The 15,473-nt window shown below is 35.6% G+C and overlaps 1 protein-coding gene across 2 annotated transcripts in view; it reads left to right on the top strand.

The window, feature by feature from the left end:
• The window catches only part of SEMA3D (semaphorin 3D), a 210,103-nt gene that overhangs the window by 188,287 nt on the left and 6,343 nt on the right, over nucleotides 1–15,473 (top strand). For both annotated transcript variants that reach the window (XM_082632043.1, XM_082632042.1), the window contains 2 exons: nucleotides 1,595–1,659; nucleotides 10,315–10,454. In XM_082632043.1, the coding sequence (XP_082488169.1) occupies nucleotides 1,595–1,659; nucleotides 10,315–10,454 (205 nt within the window). The remainder of the gene's footprint in view (nucleotides 1–1,594; nucleotides 1,660–10,314; nucleotides 10,455–15,473) is intronic.

Below are 15,473 nucleotides of genomic sequence, written 5' to 3'. Positions count from 1 at the left end.
TTTGATGTTCATTTCAGCACAGTTTTCAATAGCAAAATTATTGGAAACACCCTGAATGCTCATTAATATGACTGATGGTGGCTGAGTTTATTAAAATATCATTATTTTAAAGTGTGGTTTATAGTAACACTATTTTCTAAAGTATTGCCCAAAGTATATTTTATTCTACATAAAATGTCAGCAAATTGTATATGGTATTTTTTTTTTCACCTTTAGGTCTTAACAAAATAAGGTAACATGTGAGCATATGTTAGTCCCGCTACTACATATGCACTTTTAGTTTTTTGAAAGTTTACTGATTTGTCAAATTGCAAATTCTAGTGATCACAGATTGAGTGTATAGTACAAAAAACAGATACTATTCCAAGACCTTTTTATATTCCCTGAAATCTCTGAATTAAATGTAAGTGGGGAGATACCATTATTTCAAGTTTAAAGTAAAAAGTCACAATATTTTTATTATAGTTTTTGACAAAGAATATACTCATCCTAGTTAGTCTTTGGGGAGTGCTTTTCTTCTCAAGAACCTACAAAACAAGAATGCTCATTAGTTGGTAATGAACCTTCAGTTTGATAAATTGATCCTGTTCCTTAAGAAGCCAAGATTTAAGAACATTCCTGACCTTATGTAGCTTATACCATCATAATTTTTTCTTCTTGTATTTCTCAAGACTGTATCTCTGATCTTGCAGACAAGCCACTGTGATGTTCTCCCTTACCTAACAATGTCCATGTGAGCCAGAAAATGTGTATGATAAATGAATCTTCCACAGGGCTGTCATCTGGTCAGCATTCCCCTTAAGGAACACCCTACATATCACAGAATGTTTACTGTGACATCTAGGATCTCTGATGTGGCAACATAAAATAACCAAAGCAAATGAAACTGTACTCCGAGCGTAAGACTTATTTAACTCAGATGTGGCAGATTTTTACTTTTTTTATGCAGTAGTTACTATTTTCTCTTAAGGAAAATATGGGACAATAATGTACAAGCCCATTATTTTATTATTATCATTATCACTACTCTCAGAGAAACAATGTGAACTATGTGTCAGTAGATAGAAATAACATCTAGCCATTATGCCATATCAAACTTGTACTTCTGTTTCAAATGATATTTATCTTGTTTAATCACGTCAGTATAATAATGAATATTCATATGATAAGGCAATTTGTATTTGTGTGTACTTTCTTACCCACTAACTAAAGCTCTTTTATATCTTATTACTTTTCTGTTGGCTGACTGAAAAAAAGAAGATACAAATAGTTACCCCCATAGGAAGTATATAATAACTGGATTGTATTTATATTCAACCTGTTGTGTTGAATAATTTGTCAAAAGTCAGAGAACAAGAAAATTGTGGTAGTTAAGTGAAATTCAGATCATCTTATTACCAAAACAGGATTTATTCTGTTAGGATTCTACCACTACTATTATTTGAATTAATGTTACAGTGATTGGAATATTGACCTGCATTTAAGTTGAGCAGTAAAGCATAATTCTGCTTCTGCTACTGTTATGAGTGTTAGATGTAGACTTTGTATATCTCAGATATCATGCTTGAAGTTCTGTTTAATCCCTTTTGCATAGGCGAGCTAGACGCCAAGATGTGAAGTATGGGGACCCAATCACCCAGTGCTGGGACATAGAAGACAGTAAGTATAGGTTTAATATGCTTTCCTCCCACTGAAAATTTTAAGCCTGGTCTTTGTGTGTCTTTTTTATTATACGAGTTAAAACACCTACTCATTTTGTGTAATGCTTGTGTTCTGGAAAAGCAATAGGTTTTATAAATCAACCCCCTGTTCACGTGCCTAAGTGGTAATTCTTTGTTATATTGTTATTTGCTTCATATGGCTTTTAAAATTCCTATACCTTTTTTTTTTCTTTTTTAATGCCTTATCCATCCTTGTAAAGTTTGAAACTGCTATTAGAGATAAAGCAGAATATAGTCCAAAACATATGGACATTTAGAGTAAACTCAAAGAGACCCTCCTAGAAAAGTTTGATAAAAGTGTTGGACTTACTAGAAAGAAATTTTAGGTAGCCTGTGCATTATTTGTATTCACTTATTAATTTGTGTACCCATTCAATCAGTAAATATTTATTAAGTGACTTCCATGTGCATGTAATTGTCCCGGATCTACTTTGAGAGAAAAAGATCCTTAGAGAACCTACAATTCTTTGGGGAAATGTCATAAGGCACAATTAGTGATGTGGGAGTTTAGCAAAAAAAGTGCTCACAAGAGGCTGTATTGTTCAGAGAAAATGTCATAGAATGGAAGATCTTGAAAGTCTGAGTGTGAGAAGGGCAGAGTGGAGAATTGAGAGGAAGTCTGTTGAGTGACTCTGATAACAGAGAAAAACATCTGTAGAAGTATACATTCCAGAGCTTTAGTTACTTTCCACTCCCAAGCTCTGCCTTCAGATAGAAAATATATGCACACGCACACGCACACGCACACACACACACACACACACACAACTGGAAGAAGAAATGAACTGCCTTTCCATCATCATATTGTTAGTAACCACCTACCATTGAATAAACAACCCAGATTTCATAGTCTATAACTGCTGGTCTGGCAGAGTTTTCTTTTTTAAAAACAAAATAATTATTTCTGATTTATAATATCATTCTTCTGAAAAATAAGCTCTAGTCCAAAACAGTATGTTTGTCTTCTTGTTCAAATGTGTAGGTGACTCACTGTTATGTATGGTGTTTTATTTAGCCATCATTACTGTATGCTATGCACAGAGTTTTTCACATGTGCACATGAGATCAGGAGGGACTATTTTAGGTATTGAGGATATACTAATGAACATAAAAGAAAACAATCTGTGCATTCATGAATCTTACATTTAAATGTGTGTTAGGGGAGGGAGCAGGCAACAAACATAAAAACAAGTAAAATATATGCCATGTCATATAATGATAAATGTTATAAGGACTTATAAAACACCATTGCTTACTAAGGCACTCACAATTATCGTGTCCACTTCATCACAGCCCATGCTTGTTATAGCCCATTGCACATCTCCTTTTCATCGTCACCACTCTAACCCAATATATTTTTTGTCAAGATCACCAGCAGTTTCCTCCTTGCCAAATCCAGTGGCCACTTTTCCGTTCCCATTTTTACTTACTCTCTAGCTCCCTCCTCCGTGGAACACTTTCTTCACTTGGCTCCATGCAGTGATGTGCTGGAGCCAGCTCTTACGGCCCCATGAGAGCTGACTGTGTATTACGTAGGAATTTTGTGAGCTGAGTTTTAAACCATTGGTAGCTTGAATCAGCCGTGGCAGGAGTGTTTACACCAGGAAAATCGGTAAGCACTACAAATAAGTGCTTTTTGTTTTCAAAGATGGTCTCCCCAGCACCCCTCTGCTTCATGGCACCACAGGGAAAACTTCTGGTTTTTCTCTTACCTTACAGGTTTCTCCTTCTGAGTGTTCTTAACTTTCCTTTTCATCCTACCATCTAAACATCCAATCTCTGTATATTCACTCCTGAACGCCATCCATTTCAATACTATCAGAGGCAATTTTTTTTTTTTTAGTTTCTTTTTTTTAATTGAAGTACAATGTTGATTTACAATGTTGTGTTACTTTCTGGTGTACAGCAAAGTGATTCAGTTATACATACATATTTATTCTTTTTCATATTCTTTTCCATTATGGTTTATTACAGGATATTGAATATAGTTCCCTGTGCTATACAATAGGACCTTGCTATTTATCCATTCTATATATCATCATTTGCATCTGCTAATCCCAAACTCTCAATCCATCCCTTTGCTGTTCCCCTCCCCCTCAGCAACCCCAAGTCTGTTCTCTGTGTGTGTCTGTTTCTGTTTCATAGATAAGTTCATTTCTGTCGTATTTTAAATTCTACATATAAGTGATATCATATGGTATTTGTCTTTCTCTTTCTGACTTACTTTGCTTAGGATGATAATCTCTAGGTCCATCCATGTAGCTGCCAATGGCATTATTTCATTCCTTTTTATGGCTGAGTACTATTCCATTATATATATACACCACATCTTCTTTATCCATTCATCTGTTGATGGACATTTAGGTTGCTTCTATGTCTTGGCTATTGTAAATAGTCCTGCTGTGAACTTTGGGGTGTGTGTATCTTTTCAAATTATAGTTTCATCCAGATATATGCCCAGGAGTGGGACTGTAGGATCATATGCCAACTCTATTTTTAGTTTTTTGAGGAACCTCCATTCTGTTCTCCATAGAGGCTGTACCAATTTACATTCCCACCAACAGTGCAGGAGGGTGCCCTTTTTCTACAGCCTCTCCCACATTTGTTATTTGTAGACTTTTTAATGATGGCCATCATGACTGCTGTTAGGTGGTACCTCATTGTAGTTTCAATTTGAATTTCTCTACAATTAGCAATGTTGAGCATCTTTTCATGTGTTTATTGGCCATCTGTACGTCTTTGGAGAAACGTCTATTTAGATCTTCTGCACATTTTTTGATTGGGTTGTTTTTTTGGTTTGTTTGTTTTTGTTATTGAGTTGTATGGGCTGTTTGTATATTTTGGAAATTAAGCCCTTGTTGGTCGCATAATTTGCAAATATCTTCTCCCAGTCCATCGGTTGTCTTTTTGTTTTGTTTTTGGTTTTCTTTGCTGTGTAAAAGCTTGTAAGTTTGATTAGGTCCCACTTGTTTATTTTTGCTTTTATTTCTATTGGCTTGGTAGACTGACCTAAGAAAATATTGGTACAATTTATATCAGATAAATATTTTGCCTACATTCTCTTGTAGGAGTGTTATGGTTTCATGTCTTATACTTAAGTCTTTAAGCCATTTTGAGCTTATTTTTGTGTGTGGTGTGAGGGTGTGTTCTAACTTCACTTGATTTACAGGTGGCTGTCCAACATTCCCAACAACACTTGCTGAAGAGACTGTCTTTTCTCCAGTGTATATTCTTGCCTCCTTTGTCAAAGATTAATTGACCATTCGTGTGTGGGTTTATTTCTAGGCTCTTTATTCTGTTCCATTGATCCATATGTCTGCTTTTATGACAATATCATGCTGTTTTGATTACTGTAGCTTTGCAGTATTGTCTGAAGGCTGGGAGGATTATGCCTCCTGCTTTGTTCTTTTTCCTCAGGATTGCTTTGGCAATTCTGGGTCTTTTAAGGTTCCATATAAATTTTAGGATTATTGGTTCTATTTCTGTGAAAAATGTCAGGGGTAATTTAAAAGGGATCTCATTAAATCTGTAGATTGCTTTGTGTAATATGGCCATTTTAACAATATTAATTCTTCCAGTCCAAGAGCATGGAATGTTTTTCCATTTCTTTAAATTGTCTTCAGTTTCCTTTATCAGTATTTTATAGTTCTCAGTGTATATGTCTTTCACCTCCTCGGTCAGGTTTATTCCTAATTTTTTTTTTTTTTTTGGATGAGATTTTAAAAGGGATTATTTTTCTTTTCTTTTTTTTTTTTTTTTTTTTACTTTCTCTTTCTGATGCAACCAATTTCTGTATGTTGATCTTGTATACTGTTACCTGGCTGAGTTTGTTTATCAAGTCTAGTAGTTTTTGTATGAAGTCTTTAGGGTTTTCTATATATAGTATCATGTCATCTGCATACAATGACAATTTTACCTCTTCTCTTCCAAGTTGGATACCTTTTCTTTCTTTTTCTTGTCTGCTTGCTGTGGCTAGGACTTCCAGTGCTATGTTGAACAGGAGTGGTGAGAGTGGGCATCCTTGTCTGGTCTGGATTTCAGCAGGAAGTCTTTCAGCTTTTCACTGTTGAGTGTTATGTTGGCTGTTGGTTTGTCATAAATAGCTTTTGTTATGTTGAGGTATGTTCCCTCTAAACTCACCTTGATAAAGAGTTTTTATCATGAATGGATGTTGAATTTTATCAAATGCTTTTTCTGCATCTGTTGAGATGTGTTTTTTTTGATCATGTGGTTTTTGTCTTTCTCTTGTTGATTTGGTGTATCACATTGATTTGCATATGTTGAACCATCCTTGTGACCCTGGGATGAATCCAATTTGGTCATGGTGTGTGATCTTTTTTACGTGTTGTTGGATTTGCTTTGCTAATATTTTGTTGGGGATTTTTGCATCTGTATTCATCAAAGATACTGGCCTGTAATTTTCTTTTTTGGTAGTGTCTTTGTCTCGTTTTGGTGTTCAGGGTAATGGTGGCTTCATAGAATGACTTTGGGAGTGTTCACTCTTCCTCAATCTTTTGGAAGAGTTTGAGAAGGATTGGTATAGTTTCTTCTCTTATTGTTTGGTAGAATTCCCCAGTGAAGCCTTCTGGTCCTGGACTTCTGTTTGCAGGGAGTTATATTATTTCAGATTCTATTTCACTTCTAGTGATCGGTCTGTTCAAATTGCCTGTTTCCTTTTGATTCAGTTTTGGTAGGCTGTATGTTTCTAGAAACATGCCCATTTCTTCTGGGTTGTCTAGTTTGTTGGCATATAATTTTTCATAGTATTCTCTATCAGAGGCAATTTGACTCCCAGATTCATTGTCCAGTTCTGAACTCTTGCCTGTGTGCAAGACTTTGTATGCTCTGTGCCTGCTCAAGAACCCCTCTCATATGCCTCATAAGAATCTCAAATTATACCTGGGAAAGAATTCTTGTCATATTCTCTAAAACTTATTTGTTCTGCAGACTTCCCCATATTAATAAATAGCACCACCACTCACCCAGCTGCTTTGTCAAAAAGCAGCTAGGAGTCATCTTTTTATTCTTCTCTTTCTTTTACATCTTATCACCAGCCTCTCAGTACAGACCTTTGGCTCAGTGGTCACAACTGCTACTTCTCATCACCTCTACAGATGCCATCCTAACCAGACGCACCAGAACTCTTCAGTAGCTGCTAAACTAGTCTTCCTGCTTCCATGCTTGCCTCCCTTCAGTCTAGATCCCACTCAGTAGCCAGAGTTACCTCTTTATAAACTTCAGTCATGGGGCTTCCCTGGTGGCACAGTGCTTAAGAATCTGCCTGTCAATGCAGGGGACACGGGTTTGATCCCTGGTCCAGGAAGATCCCACATGCCACGGGGCATCTGAGCCCGTGCACCACAACTACTGAGCCTGCGCTCTTGAGCCCACGAGCCACAACTACTGAAGCCCGCGTGCCTAGAGCCAGTGCTCTGCAACAAGAGAAGCCACCACAATGAGAAGTCCTCGCACCGCGGCTAAGAGTAGCCCCTGCTCGCCACAACTAGAGAAAGCCCGCGCTCAGCAATGAAGACCCAACGCAGCCAAAAAAACCCCACACTTTAATCAGATCTTGTCACTCCCTTACTCAGAATCTTTCACGAGCATCTTAGAGCAATTAGTAAAAACTCCACAGCCTTTACCATGACCTGCAAGATTCTACCTGATCTGGTTCCTAACACCTTGTCTGATCCTTGCATCACTGTGGCATAGCTTGCTCACAGGCTTTCTCTTTTTCAAAAGCACCAGTCTGGTTCCTGCCTCAGCCCTGTTTGCATTTGTTTCCTCTGTACCTGAAGAACTCTTCACTTCAGGTGTCCACGTGGCTTCATCTTCACATCATTTAATCCCGTGATTGAAATGTTAATTTCTCAGAGACACCCTTCCTGACTAACCTACCTGAAATACCTTTCTTTCCTTCTAGCCCTAATTATTCCCTAATCTGCTTTATTTTTACTTGTAATGCATAACACAGCCAGATACTATATTCTTTATTTATTCATTCACTTGATTATTTTGTCCCTGTCACTGGAATATAAAGGTGGTGAATTTGCCTGTCATAGTCATCAGTATATTTCCTGCACTGAAAGCAATGCCAGTATGGTAGGCATGAAAGAATCTTTGCATAATGCATAGGTAAAAGGAAGGATACCCAGATGGAGAGCACTTGAGCTGTGCCTTAAGGAAACAATCAAATTTTACTAAGTAGATGAAGTAACAATTATTAAAATCAGAAAGAGTTCACATAGGTTTTGTTAAGTTTGTGATGATCCCTCTGTTATTGTCTAGAGTTTACTCTATAGGTGCTAAGGAGCTATTTTATATTACTAAGAAAAGTTGTTTTTAAAAATAAAAGTAATTTATACCTGTTTGGTGACTGACTGGAATAGGAGAAGCCAGAGACAGAGAATCAATTGTGAGAATTAAAGTAGAGATTATGAGGGTATTTACAAACTAAGCCTTTTCGATCTTAGGGGAGAGAAAGGGTCACATTTGAACACTTGTTTCTGGTAAAGAAGAAAGGAGATGGCTTGCTTATAACCCACCATAAATATGTGTTGCATTGACTTGGTCAAGTCTTGAATAACTGGCAAATAGCTGTTTCGTTTCTTCCTTCCTTCCTTTGTTCATTAATTGTTATATACTGTGATACTGCATGATTATTAATGATATAAAATCAGTAATTCATGTAGATGAACTGTGTTTAACAATGTTAAACACATATAATCTTGCTGCAGTGACTTCAGTAACATGTCATATGTGTATTCTAAAGAAGTATTCCAGATATTTCTCTATGAAAAAAAATTTTTCCCTGCAATCTGGAAGATTAAAATATTATCTTTAAAATTATTTTATACTCAATGAGAAGATATTCTGCTATTTAAAAACATTATTGTATACAACTTTTGCACTTTTAAAAATGGATAGTAACAGAACATTATATATAGTATGTATTTATATATGTGTGTATGTGTATATATATATACATACATACATACAGGTTTAAATTTAAAAATAGAAAATTTTAAACTCAGAGATAAAACAAACATTATTGGAAGAAACAATAAATTAATTTCCAGTCAAACTGATGTAGGGATGACTTTGTTTCAAAGGGTCACTGTTTCTACTGATTTGAAAATGGGTTTCTTATAATCAGCTCACTATTTCACTTTTCCAGTTGATTTCACTAATTTATCTTTCACTGAATTGACCAATTCTTTGGTTGAATCCGTCTAATTGAGTTTCTCCCAAGCCCTTGCCCCGTCACCTAAACAATCAGCCTGCATCCTCCCTGCTTTGTTCATGAACTCCCTTTGCTCAGGAAAATGGTATCTGTTACTATGAAGTGATGCATGTCTTTCTCTTCCGTGATCGGCACTGGTGATCTTCCTGTGCATTCGGAAGTTATTAGCTGTGAAAATCGTGGCTATAATCTGTTAACTTGCCAGAAGAGAGTGGATAGATTACAGATTTCAAGTGGAATCCACACATTTTGAAGGTTAGGTAAGGTTAATTCATAATGGGGTCAGCATGTTTGACTTAATCACTGCTGGTAAGACACAAATAAGTTCCAAAGAAGTTTCTTGAAAAGAAGCCTAACTATTGGATGCATGTGCATTCATGCCATTTGCTGATAATTCTGCGTGCTTAGGTTTAGGATTCACTTAGGCCCCTTAAGCCTTACTCTGGTTTATGCCTGAAATGCTAAGTAGGCCCATCTGCAGAATTGAGACATCTGAATATACGATGAAAAAGTGCATGTTTGGGCCAGGCTGAGAAGCCGCCATTCTTTATTTGATCAAATCTGAGCTACACATCTTAGATCACACACGGGACACAGCCTTTGGCTACTCTGGAAGGAATGTATTTCAGATGGTGCTGTTGATTTATGAGAATAAGGTGTCTGAGACACTGATCCTTTAGCCTACCATTAACTATCTTATAGCAAATGCAGGTTGGGCTATAATATCCCTCTTTGAATAAAAGAGAACATTTTGTAGTAGATAATACAGATAAGGTCCTCATTCTGAGTATTAGAGCATCTAACTTATTAGCATCATCATAGAGTTTCATTAAGTATAGAGCACTGCACTTACTTTTCTGAGATCAAAATGTCATATGGTCATAACATATGGTTATATGTTATATGGTCAGCTCTGTGGACCAAATCATAATAGAATTTCTCTTTAGAGGTAAGATAAATTGCTCTTCAGAAATATCTGCAGAATTAGTTATATTTTATATAAATTAAAAGGCATTAAAGCATTAAAAGATGTTGAAGTTTATTCAGTTCAGCTCAGAGAGGCTCAGTGTTTAAAGTTAGATCTTGTGAATTCTTATTTAAAAAAAGAAATTGCAAAAAGTTAATATATTGATGAAAGAGTAAAAATTGCAGTGCAGGGATAGAGTTTTAAAAATCAATCTATTAGATAGTATTTTACTCTCAGGTTACAACATTATAACATGAATTTCCTTTCTCTTTAATAATGTGTATGAATCTTTCCTCCATGGCATCTGTTCTAAATCAGTCTATTTTCCCATTGCTTTTAAAATCGTGTCAAGGTTAATCTCCTATTCCATGTTTGCTTTCCAGGCATTAGTCATGAAGCTGCTGATGAAAAGGTGATTTTTGGCATTGAATTTAATTCAACCTTTCTGGAATGTATACCTAAATCCCAACAAGCATCTATCAAGTGGTATATCCAGCGGTCAGGAGATGAATATCGAGAGGAGGTAAGTTATAGTCATCAAAGAATGCTCACCTTGAGGGAAACAGTGTAAAACTTAAATCAAGTTTAGGTTGTGAGAGGAGATTTTCAACTTTTAGTGCCAAGTGGAGCTCTTATCACTACTTGATAACAAGGAAAATAAAATTTTATACTCTCTAGCACCCAAGGTAACAATGCCTTTGAGATATGAATAGGCCAATTTAATGCAAATGTGTTAACAAATACATTTAAAAGCAAATTGAATTAAAAAAAATTACAGGATGATTCTTCTACTTTTTACTTTTCATTGATGGTCTATATTTTAGAATAATTCCCTGATCAAGAACAAGACTTTCCCCCAACAATAGCACAATGATTAAATTCTAACTCTCATTGTGTTCAGTTTAGATCATAAAACATGTCAAGTTTGTACAGAAATGGAAATATCTATCTTATCATATCATAGGAGCAAGTTGGATAAGTATCTGGACATCTGTACCTTTCCACTCTAGTGTATTACAATTAAATCCACAGAGGGAAAAGTAATATGGATGCTCTACTCATCTTTTGACTTTTTTCTGTTTCAGTTTTTTTCTAACACATACATGTGATTAAAACATATCACAAAGATTTTGTGAGATATGTAGGTTATATATGTTACTGAATTTAATGAGATGAGTTTGGGTAGTCTAAGAAATCCTGTATTATTATTATTATTCAAATGTCATGTAACAAAGGTTAAATGACAGAATTTTTATATTTCTATTCTAATGCCTATGAGAAACCAGTGATACTCAATCTAGAGTTCTAAAAGCCCCAATATTAAACTAAGGACACTGTAATGGTAATGGAGTGAACACAGGCTCAGAATTAGATGCATTGATCTTTGGTAATATTACTGAGGACTGTGGGCTGGAATTTTCTAAGGTAAATAAAATCAATGCAAAAGTTACTGTCAAAATTAAATGAGAAAACACATACGAGAATGTGAATTTCAAAGCAGAGGATTACTCACAAGTATAAAGTATGCATATAAAATTGCAGACACTCTCTACTGGGAGGACGTGTGAAATACGAAAGAGCACTGATGATGCGTTCACCCTGACTGCTGAGGGTTCGTAAGCAGGTGGTGACTTCTCTAGCACTCAGTTTCTCTGCCATATAAGCAGGTGGACCAGATATTCTCTAAAATATCAGCCTCCTTGTGAAGTCTATAAACATTTAAATAGTATATGCAATCGGTCAAACATTACTGTGTAATAGTGGTTCTCAACCTCAGGTAGTTTTGCTCCCAAGGTATTCAAATTTAGCAATACCTGGAGACATTTTTGGTTGTCACGACTGGGTGGATGGAGGATGCTACTGGCATCTAGTGGGTCGAGGTAAAGGATGATGCTAACCATCCTGCCATGCACAATACCTCACAATAAATAACCATCCATCTCACCCAAATGTCAGTTGTGCTAAGGTTGAGAAACCTTGGAGTCAAAGAACCAAATTTTATGATAAGTGATTATTAATGTAAAGATATGTTCCACTATTACATTAAGAAATTATCATTCTCTTCATCTGAGAATAATTTCTCTATCAAAATACTGACCCTTCACATAACATTAAGGGAATAACTTCCTTCTTTATATCAGATTTCTCTGGTAAAACTTGATTCTTCACTGTTTCTGACATCCATAAGTTCTAAGAATATGACAAATCCATACTTATACTAAATATTTATTTTAAGAGTCTCACTGTTTACCAATACATATTGAAGTTTTACCTGACATAGAGGTGATTGAATTTCAAGACATAAAGCATTTATTATTTATCCATGAAATATTGCAAGGACATTATCTGAATTTTTGTAACATGCAGATTTTCTTTTAGATATATTGCAGTATTTTACTTTTGAATATCCCAAATGACTTTTTTTTTTTTTTTTTTCCTGTGATACGCGGGCCTCTCACTGTTGTGGCCTCTCCCGTTGCGGAGCACAGGCTCCGGATGCGCAGGCTCAGCAGCCATGGCTCACGGGCCCAGCTGCTCTGAGGCATGTGGGATCTTCCCGGACCGGGGCACGAACCCGTGTCCCCTGCATCGGCAGGCGGATTCTCAACCACTGTGCCACCAGGGAAGCCCCCAAATGACTATTTTTAATTTTATAGTTAATAAAGTTTGATAATTTCTTTTCATTTAAATATAATTTTTTAATGATTTTTTTTCCATGACAAATTTAATCTGACTTTTAAAAAAATGTGGAACTCTGCTTGGGGTACTCTCCCAGTTATAGATATGTACGTTTGCCTATGCATGTTTGCACTCACATCTTTCATGTTTCCTGAAAATGCTATGCATTACTTTAATGTACGTTTTAAGTATATCAGACAGTCATGGAGGTAGCATGCTCCATAAATTTCAATGGAGCAGAAATAGTGTATTTATTGATTTATAATTTAAAATATTTTAGCTGTAATGTTTCAACTGGTATTTTCATCTACCTTTGTAAATAGTTATACATTGTCCAGGATATGCAGTACTGCTTCCTGAACTGAGGAAAGGGGCAAAATCCAGACTAGATTTGAAGCATTTTTCCCAGCAGGATACCTTCTGCTCTTTACCAAGAAGGTCACAGTTTGAAATCTTTCCTCCACTCAAAAAAAGAAAAAAAAAAAAAAAAAAAAAAGCCCGAGGGAAGGCCCAGGATCTCCTGTGGCACAGAGGCTGTCACCAGGTTATTCTCTGCCAGGAGGAGAACATTTCCTTACTGAGTTGTTTCACAGTTGGGTGCTGTTGGGGAGGTCATGAGTCAGTTATTCACTGACTTTCTTATAAAGCTGTTCTTGAAATTGATGATGATTGTGCTGTAACTAGCAAGTTAATCGGCAGTCCCCAAGCTTCTGTTGAACTTCTGAGATCTGAATAAGTAAAAGAGGCAGTACCTTATACCATTTGTGATAGTAATTTCTCTGTGGGTTTTTAAAACATTTAAAAAAACATCTTCAAACATTTGTATTTTTCTATCTGTAGGTCTTCGTTTTATTTTTGTTGCTTTTATTATAAAAGCAATATAAATGGTTTTGAAAATAAACAACTATGAGACCACTAAGTGTAGATAAGCACAAATACTATTCTGATGTCTATTCCACCTCTTTTTTTTCCTACTTACCATTACACTATAAGCATTTTCCCCTGCCATTCAATTTTAATACCATGTTTCCTGTCCCACATCCCTGCCATCCTGATGACACAGTCATCCACAGATGTTCCATGTTTTATTAAGTTCACATAACCTCTTAAAAAAGCAATCAACTTTCCTTTAGCTAAATCTTTCTCTACTTGTCTATTTTCTTAGGACAAATTCTTAAAGGTAAAATAAGTGAGTTAAAGACTTTAATTATCTTACAGCTTTGGATAAACAACTGCATATTGCTAATTTCTCATCAAAATCACCATATCGGTAAATTGCCTTACGTATCATTTGCTTGGTTTATGTTGATATATTCATTTAAAAATTATTTTAACGAACGCTTTTATATTATAGATATTACCATTTTAATGTTATGCATATTATATGTAACTCTTTATTGTTTTCTATCTCTAAAAAATTTTGTGTGTCCCTAACACACACAAGTTTTATGTTTTATATAGACAAATCTATTGATTTATATCTATATGATTTCTCACTTGTGCTTAGAATTTCCTTCCCCAATGAAACAGCAAATATATCTTTTCTAGTCATTTTATGATTTTATTTTTACAATTACAGTTTACATTTTATATTTACATTTAATTAAAGATATTAAGTGAGTCTAGGAGTGAGTTGTGTATTCATTCGATTTTTTTTTTCTTTTAAATAATGAGCCAGTTGCCTCGGCACCATTTTTAAATAAGTCTTCTCCTATGTTTGTTGAAGAAGGGAGATATTCTTGAATCCCTAGTCACTTCCAAGACACGTGCAGTGCTTTAGCTATGAAAGACCTGACAGGTGAATTACATGCAAAGGAATTACCATTAGGCTGCTATTATCAGAGAAGGAAGTCACTGACCTTTACCTGCTGCTTAGTACCTAACTGTCCTTTGTCCCTTACCATGTTTCTCTTTTCACTTTAAATGAATTGCCCTTCACTGAAGATCTACATTGAATAATGCCAAATATATTATCCTTGCTCACATTAAGCAAATGGATAGTTGACCCCGGTTCAAGCATGGTTTTGATATGTAAGGCTGAGCAGTTTTTACTTATCATTTCTAGAGTGAAGAAAATTCCATGAGTTTAAATCACTGGCCAGAGATTACATTATCTCTTTGTAGAGGAGCTGAATTTTCTAAATTGACTGTGCTGACATTTCACTGTCGAGATGCAGTCTGCATAATGCATCCTATTCCAGCATGGAATGAAAGCACTACAGAGAATGGGAATGTAAAGTAGGCAAATGTTAATCAACCACTTAATTTCTGGGTCACAGATTTCTGTCTCTAGACTGCAAAAATCCTATGAAAATACATCAATTCAAAATGTGTTTTATTAGAGATACCATTTCATGAAAGGCATATTTTTGAAATTTAGGAAGAGAAAAAAATCACTTAAATGATCTAATAGACCTTCTGATCTAATAAATCCAGAAAGAAATTCATTAAGGCAAACTTTTTTATCTGTAGGTCAAAAACCAAAAGAAAAAGTAATCATTCCATCAAAGAAAGGAAAGGTGAAGGACCACGGTGGGGTAATGAAATGTCAGGTGTTTATGAAACCCTGAGTCCTGTAGGGACAGAAGTAGACTGGAAAGGAGGGAAGGGGGCCAGACTTCAGAGTAAAATAACATAAATGGGACACAAAGAGAGAACAGCAAAAATAATGATGAAGTGTTGCATAATATGTGTGAAATCACAAAGTCATCATTCCTTCCTGTCAGAAGCTTAAAAAGAACAATAAAAAATAGTGACTCAGAGCTGTGACAGTCTCTAAAAGCCACATTAAATGCAGTTTAAACATTAGCAAGAATACCAGCTAGGAAAGAATATCCAGAGATGAAACGGAACTGAAGTCACG

Source organism: Mesoplodon mirus (assembly GCF_964341445.2).
Source record: "Mesoplodon mirus genome assembly, chromosome: 9".
NCBI lineage: Eukaryota > Metazoa > Chordata > Mammalia > Artiodactyla > Ziphiidae > Mesoplodon > Mesoplodon mirus.
Note: the sequence above shows the minus strand (reverse complement) of the source record. Positions and strands in the feature narration are given on the sequence as shown.